Consider the following 8032-nt stretch of genomic DNA (forward strand, 5'->3'; position numbering starts at 1 on the left):
CACATATTTATAACACTAAAACCCTAAACCTAAAAAACCTTGACAAGCTCTCAGAATGTAACCAGCTTACCTACAGTTTATCAAATAGGCCTACTTTTATTTTTGTTTGCATGACAGTTACAGTGAAACTAATAGCTGCTAGTCAAATAAATAATTACAAGCATTTACATTTTTTATTATATTTGTTAGAAACATAAAGATTTGTTTTGCTTATGTATATTATATGTGTTTTAAAATTATTACCAAATTATTTACGTTATATTAAAATCTGGGAAACCCTGCCATTGGTTTTTCTGGAGGGCGAAGTCAAGTCAGGCAGTGAAGTCCACTTAAACTGATAACCCATGCTCAGGGAGTAGGGAGCAGTCTACACTGGGTAGGGAGTAGGGACCCTGTCAATTTGGAACGCATACTAAAATCCAGGCGATGCGCAACTCAAAGGTTTCTGGCTAGAGGGGATACAGCTACGGATTTGTTGGGTTTAGGTTTAGGTTTGGGGGGAGGGTAGGTTTAGGATAAAAACAGTGGTTCTGGCTAAATGTGATATCGCTACGTTCTAAATCCCGTGAAATGTTGGGGTTAGGGTTATGTTTGGTGGTTTGATAAAAATAAAACCCGCGCTTATTCCCGCGGTTTTACGAGATGTTAGCCGTAGCTGTATCTCTTCTAGCCACAACACAGCTCAAACAAACGACAACTTCCGCCTGCTGCGTCGTATGCTGTGTCGTCACGTCCTGTGGTGTTGAGCTGGAGAAGATGGCGGCTGTTGTAGTGAGCGCTGATGGAGGAGTCGCGCCGCTGGATTCGGGATCAGTTTCACCGCGTTTACCGTCACCTTCCCCGGAGCAGCCGCACCAGAATAACGCGCTGCTGGGACTCCCGATCGTTGCCATCGACAACATACTGAACTTCCTGACGTACGATGAGATCAGTCTGCTGAGACTGGTGAGAAAAACAACGACTACAGAGAAACAGCGCAGCGAGTTCACTAATAGTGACAGCACATTTAACCAGTCATAATTACAAATGCATGTGATCGTGTCAAACACTCGTCAACTGTCTATTTTAATGAGCAGATATGGACAATGTAGGCGCGTCCCAAACGCCCTTTTCCTGTAATGGCCAGAAATGCTGCAGACGCCCGTGATGTCCGCAGTCTGGATCGCTAGTTCACTAAGTTAGATAATAACCAAACATTCTCATTAGACAGCCAACCCACTAGATTTGTGAAACTGTAATGTCCTGAAGTGTTGTCTGGTTAGGTAGGTAAGTAAGTGACTGAGTTTTGAAACGCTCCCTAGGCAGGCAGTTTACAAGGTTTGGAGACTTTGATGCCCAAAATGCTGCTTATTTAAATAGGCAGATAGCATAGAGATGATGGCCATTCGGTGTATCCATTAAAGGGGACATATCATGAAAATCTGACTTTTTCCATGTTAAGTGCTATTAAAAAAAACAACCCAGTAAGTTAGTTTTGGTGAACCATTCTCTGCAAGCATGTGAAAAAATAGGTCATTGAAATTTGGGATCTTATTATAATAATACCGCCCCTCAATCTGCAGTGCCATTTAGTGCAGAGATGTAAACAGTTTCATCGGACACACGTGCATTGTCTTGCATTTACTTGCCTGAGCCGGAATAAGCTTCCTGTCTATTTATTCATCAGTCTGGCTTATGAAAGTGGGCTTTCATAATAGTTGGGGATAGTTGTTATTATTATCATCATAGTTTCACATTAACATGGCATTGCATGCTTTTCTTTGCATGAGAGGGTTTGTGGGCTTCACTTTGCACGAGAGCTTGTAACGTGCGCAAATTCCTTCTCACACGCACCTGGACTTGTAACGCACGTGACTTGGACACTTGCTGGGACCTGAATGCGTGCAGCATGGACCCCTAGCACCTGAACTTGCAATGCGCATGACTCGGCCTCTTCTTCGGCTTGCACATGAGCTTGTAATACATTTTCTTGTATGCTCTGATATTTTCTTGCACTAATGAGGTTAGGCATAGACGCGCAGGGGTTTAAAACCATCAAGTGTGTTGTTCCCACCCCCTGGCACGTAGGAAATTTCAGAGCGCCTGGGATTTAATGACGCGCTCGGATTAATGGCATCAGCTTTAAGAACGTTGCAGTTGTGACAGTGTTGCCCTTAGAGTAAAACAGCTTCTTTTTATATAATCATGGTGATCTCACAGGCTGACGGTAAGAAGATCTTAAAATGGGGCCTATTGCCTAACACTAAACTGGCTAGTGACTAAACTGGTCTCTGAAACAAATACCTTGTCGAAAATAAAATATTTTGGTTTGGTAAAGATAAGGGGAGACGATGAGCATGGATCATAACTGTGTGGGGAGGTTTGGCAGCCAGGCAAGAATTTAAGGACCTGTAGCTAACATTGTATACATTGATTTTACACAGTAACGTGTGTGTAATCATTGATATGTGTTAGATATGATATATGAATGTAATGTAATAGAAGGTATTTTACTTGTCATTTATTTCTCTTTTTATCAGAAATAGACTACTGTAAAACGACTCTGTAGTTATTGATTCTATGTGGAAGCTTACCGGAAGTTGCGTTTACTTCACAAAAGCCGTTTGTTTATGTTGTTACTGCTAAAACGGGAGAGAAAATAATTGACAGCACAATTGAGTTTCATTTTTTACAAACCACTATTATGCTGATCAGTGTTTGCATTTCATCAGATCATTTGCATTTAAAAGGACACACCCCAAAACGGCACATATTGCTCACACCTACGAAGTGGCAAATTTAACACGTTCTAATAATATTTATGTGGGTTTTTTCAGCTGAAACTTACACATACTTTACTCTTCTGACACCAAAGGTTTATTTGACATCTTAAAAAAGTCTTTTGAAATGTCCCCTTTAAAACCTATTGGTGAAAAGACTACTGAAATGCGAGATTAGATTTGTGGACATATTTCACATCTGATTTCACATTGGATCTAAAGGTTTCTGCTGTTTGCTCTCTTCAACACCAATTTCAAAAGTATTGTTTGATTTAATAAGCTGACATTTCTTTTTTTATGTAAGGTGTGTAAACGTATGGATATGATCTGTCAGCGCATGCTTAACCAAGGCTTTCTGAAAGTGGAACGCTATCACAGTCTGTGTCAGAAACAAGTGAAAGCCCAGCTGCCGAGGTAAGATTTTAAATAACTTACTGACTAGCAGTTTAGTGAAGGGGGTTTTAAATATTAACACACCCAGCTCTTAAGATCTATTTCTTCTAAAACCATATTGTGTTATTTGCTCAAAACGTACAAACCGTTTGACATCATGTATGCTTAAAAGCGAATAGAAGATTATATCTTCTATACAGATGTCTTTATTTGACAACGGATGTGATGAAGTCAACTACTACTCAAGGTATAAATGTCATGTTATGAATTGTATGTTATAGGAGGGAATCTGAGCGGAGGAATCACTCGTTGGCGCGTCATGCAGACATTCTGGCTGCGGTGGAGACGCGACTGTCGCTCCTCAATATGACCTTCATGAAATATGTGGATTCCAATCTATGTTGCTTCATTCCTGGAAAGGTACAGTTACACATTTCTGTCCCGTAAATACTGCTAAAAAAATCACAATGTTATTACACGGCTCTCTAGAAACTTGATTGGTCAGTGGCGTTGGTCAGATGTTTCTAAATAAGAAGAGTTTTTGTCATCAAGATGATCTATATTTTCTACTCTTCATGTTCTGTCTTGATGGTGTCTACAAGGAAAAATAGATAAATTAAATGTTCATGTAATGCTTTTGTTTAATTTCATTTTTCCATAAGGTTCATAATGTGTAATGTTAGTTACTCTCCTTACTTAACACACCACATTACTCCAAAAAAAAATGGCCTTCTGTCTAAATGTAAACACGTTCTGGAATCCTGGGATTGCTCCCGGAATAGGGACCTACTAGTAGAGATTTATCAAATTCAGGAAGGACTTAATGACGTAAAAAAAAAATGTTTTAAGAGGAAGCTACTAGTACTTAGTTTAATGCATTTTGTGTTGTTGCTGTAAATATATAGTGGTGCCTTCAGAAGTGCCTTACAAACACATTGGTTGATTCATATATAGTTTTGCCTTCGCTTGCTTGAAATGCAGAAAACTTTACAAATATAAACAGGATTACTTTTTAACGATCTAACATGGTGTTAACATTAGAGCTTTTGTGTTTTAAATGTTTTAAAAGGCTTTTAAAAATGTAAACGATCCTCGTTTATGTACTAGCATACCAAAAAAATATCATCGTCCACACTATACACGACCATAAACATGTGAAACATTCATGGGCATGTGCATAAAAGTGTACAATAATTTATTAATCCAAGATAGTTTACCTTTAGTGCATTTATGCAGCATATGGTGTTCAATATTGGCAAAAAGTCATATCTGGATAATTTTCCGATTACGATAACAGACAATATTTTAAATTAACAGTTCTTTCTGGTTCTCAAATCTGATTTGTTCTACTACTAGTATCGAAACAGTAACCGCTTCACCATTTTGTATGGTTTACATATCATATCGCCACTGCTAATGAATGAGAAAGGAAGGCACTTGAGCTGTATGGGCGCTCTATCTGTGACTGGAAAAAGCTGCAAACAGAGCGTCACATCAGCCTGATTCCCTTCAAAGATCAGAGGTCTTGATGTGTTTATCGTTAATAGGACAACAACGATATTATTGCAAACGATAAAACTTCATGTTTTGGCATTCGGTAGCATATTGCAGTGGTTTTTATTTGTTACACATCAGTGAGATGCATGCTGTTCCTTTTAATGTTTTTATTTATTTATATTCACAAAACTTATCAATCAAAACATTGATTAAAATTTAGAAACAAACGAAATTCGTTGTAAAGAACACGTTAGTGTAAACAGGGCCTAAGTTTGAAGAGATGCTAGAGCAGAGAGAGAGAGAGAGAGAGAGAGAGAGACATTGTGCAGCTGATCCATTTCATTGATGTAAACACAGGACAGGGTAACAGTGAGCTTTGCCTACAAAAATACATCATTCCTGCAGCGCTCTATGGATTATCACTTCACATCTATAATGTATAAAACTATTACAAAACTGAAGCATCACTGTTAAACGTCCAGTTCAAGTCGTCCGGAGCAGACCAATCACAACAGACTGGGCCAGCTTGACCAATCAGAGTGTTTTGGTGGTTGGGCTTTAAAGAGACAGGTGGCTATAATATCAGTGCATTGATAAAAAAAGATACATGTCAATATATCAGTATTGTACTTATATCAACTGCTTCACTTACTTATTCACATTATATATAGACTAAGTTAAACTGTGGTAATCATAGCAATGTAAATATGTCCTTTGAATTTACATTGCAAATATTAGGATGCCAAATGTGTGGAAACATGGTTTAACAGTCTTAAGCTTTATTTACATATGTGTGCTCTGATGTGTGTGTACCTGGAAATTCACTAAAGATTTTTTTTTTCCTGACATCTATAGGTAATCGATGAGATTTATCGTGTTTTGCGGTACGTCAACTCCACACGTGCTCCACAGAGAGCTCATGAGGTTCTTCAGGAACTGAGAGACATCTCCTCTATGGCCATGGAGTATTTTGATGAGAAGATCGTCCCCATCCTGAAGAAGAGACTTCCTGGAGCTGATCTCTCTGGACGTCTGATAGGATCTGCTCCCGGTAAAAAAAACTTTTTTGTAATAAGAATTGGTCATGATGGTCATTTAGTCAGGTCAGCTAGTTTGTTTTTATTGATCAAGCTTTACTCTTCCAGTGGAATGTCTTTTGAATGGCACATTATTTTTATTAAATCTTATTGGCTCTTGCATGGCTCATGACGTCATAACCCACAAGACGCACAACAACTTATCAGATAAGTTTAATATATTGTATGTTTATATATTTAAAGATAAATGCTTCCCTTCCAATGACAAGTTTTTATGGCAATCCATATTTCCCCTATTATCCACCAGGTGGTGCTCTTACCCAAATTATAAAACACTGAAGCATCCACTGATCCAAAAACAGTAAAAACTGTGTGTGTTTTGATCATCGCTCTGAATCTGATCTCTAACAAAAGTCCTTTTGTATTTTTGGAAAAACTTACCCATATTTGAGAGGTGATAAAAAGAAAACAAATGAAGATAGGAAGATAGGTTTTTGTTATTGTTTGAAAGCAGAGGTCTGTTCTTTAATTTGATTTTTTTAACATAGGAGAAATTTTTTTGGAACGCATTAAACTTTTGTGAAAATCTTAGAAGGTGCTGGCTGGCAAGTGGAAGTTTGTTAGACAACAGAAAATTTCAAGACGGTTTATTTTTTTTTATGTATATTCTGCATAATGAATTAGCACCTAATTGCATTGCAAAATATCCGCAGGCATACACATCTCAGTGATCCATGACATCCTTTAGACACTAGTGTTTGTTTTAGGTGATGCATATCTAATCCCTCTCCGTCTAATCGAACTCACCCCTTTGTTTCACAGTGGCCGGTCCCTCCACCTCTCTGACCACCATGTCCCTGCTGGCCAAAAACACGCCTTCTCGCTCCGAGATGACCAAAGTCCAGCAGCAGGTGAAGGTGAACGGAGCGTCGATGGTCGCCCTGCGGCGAGAGATGCAGGAGGTGCGCCTCAAACAGCTGGAGCAGCAGAAACAGCTGCAGGACCAGGAGCAGAAGCTTCTGGAGCAGTCACAGGTGATCGGTGAGCAGAACGCCCGGCTGGCTGAGCTGGAGCACAAGCTCAGGGAACTGATGGACAGCGCGGCGGCCGCCTCCACGAGCGGGGCTAACGGCGCCGAAGACGAGAGCAGCACGGCCATCAAGCGCAAGTGCTCGGACAGCCCGCGACACTCCAAACGCCTGCGCAGCAAAAAATAGGAGACGTTCTAAACATGTATATTTTTATGTTTTCATTTTGCTTCCTTCATACTATATCGATTCTTCTTTATTAAGTGTCCCTCCAGCGAAGCAGATGTCGCTTAGAGGTGAGAAATGAAAGGACCGTTGAAAACGAGAGGGTTTTTTCTTTTATCAATGGTTTGGTTTCCCTCATATTAAATATTACACTAACGCTCAAAGCCCCATCGCTTATTTTTAATGTTTGGCGTCGGCCTTGAGCAACAATCGCCTTTAATATTTACCAGCGAGCTGTAAATTTTCCCAAGGAAACATAGCAGAAATCATTGAATGTGCAAAGCTTTAGTAAATCGGACACTCGCAAGAGCTCGGTGCTCGTCTCCATATCGACAGCACGTGGTAAACAAGAGTATAAAGCAAGCCGCTTGCCCCTGAAGATGCTGGCGGCACGCACACCCGCCTTCTTTGGCCCTCGGCAGTAGCCGTTTCAGATGAGATCTTCCCTTTTGAAATGGACAACTCAAGACTACCAGACTACTAAGTTGTATTGTTATATAAACCGTAAATATCAGCTTTGTTCTGTGTTCTACGAGTTAAATATTTCGTCTGCGATGTGCTGTATGAGTTAGAGCAAATTAAAAGTCATTGCAGACGTCTACAGGTGTAGCATACACGATGATGATATTGTCAGTCACTGGTCAGGATAGTGTCTTGTAGGTGTCAATGTCATGTTGTACCTGCCACTGTTTGTAGGTGTATTATTTTCTGCAAATAGAATTGTGTCAGTGCAATAAAAAAACTAAAATGTGGAAAGCCTTGTTACTAGGAAAGTAAATTATTGATGTTTATTTTGCCTATGAATCACTCTTTCATGACTTAAATAATTCATCTAATGAAAGCAAAGGGATATAGGGAAAAGCACATGGCGTTATATATATATTTACTTATGTAAAGGTGACAAGAAATACATTGAACTAGTCTCTGATATCTACATGGTAGGTTTGTGGCTTTATTAAGTGCAAAAATTATACCAAGACGGTTTTACATATCCATTTACCATTACCATAACTGAAACGTCAATAGTAGATCTTCAGCCTTAACATTTACTAGCATATGCAGTCACAACTTTATTTTTAGCATTGTAACAACA

General features: G+C 39.2%; 1 protein-coding gene across 1 annotated transcript; it reads left to right on the forward strand.

Annotated features, from left to right (window-relative positions):
• Nucleotides 1–723: 723 nt before the first annotated feature.
• On the forward strand, nt 724–7729 carry fbxo28 (F-box protein 28). Its single transcript, XM_065249754.2, has 5 exons — nt 724–945; nt 3064–3173; nt 3434–3572; nt 5505–5700; nt 6509–7729. Exons 1-5 carry the CDS (start codon nt 757–759, stop codon nt 6901–6903), a joined length of 1029 nt encoding a protein of 342 aa, XP_065105826.1. The 5' UTR covers nt 724–756; the 3' UTR covers nt 6904–7729.
• The last annotated feature ends 303 nt before the right edge of the window (nt 7730–8032 follow it).

Source organism: Paramisgurnus dabryanus, chromosome 20 (genome assembly GCF_030506205.2).
Source record: "Paramisgurnus dabryanus chromosome 20, PD_genome_1.1, whole genome shotgun sequence".
NCBI lineage: Eukaryota > Metazoa > Chordata > Actinopteri > Cypriniformes > Cobitidae > Paramisgurnus > Paramisgurnus dabryanus.

What these genes read in the sequence shown, in the direction of transcription:
- fbxo28 (XM_065249754.2), top strand. Translation starts at nt 757, where the DNA reads ATGGCGGCTGTTGTAGTGAGCGCTGATGGAGGAGTCGCGCCGCTGGAT. An exon ending in GTGAAAGCCCAGCTGCCGAG is followed by an intron (nt 3,174 to 3,433) that starts GTAAGATTTTAA and finishes TGTATGTTATAG; the next exon opens with GAGGGAATCTGAGCGGAGGA. An exon ending in GTTGCTTCATTCCTGGAAAG is followed by an intron (nt 3,573 to 5,504) that starts GTACAGTTACAC and finishes TGACATCTATAG; the next exon opens with GTAATCGATGAGATTTATCG.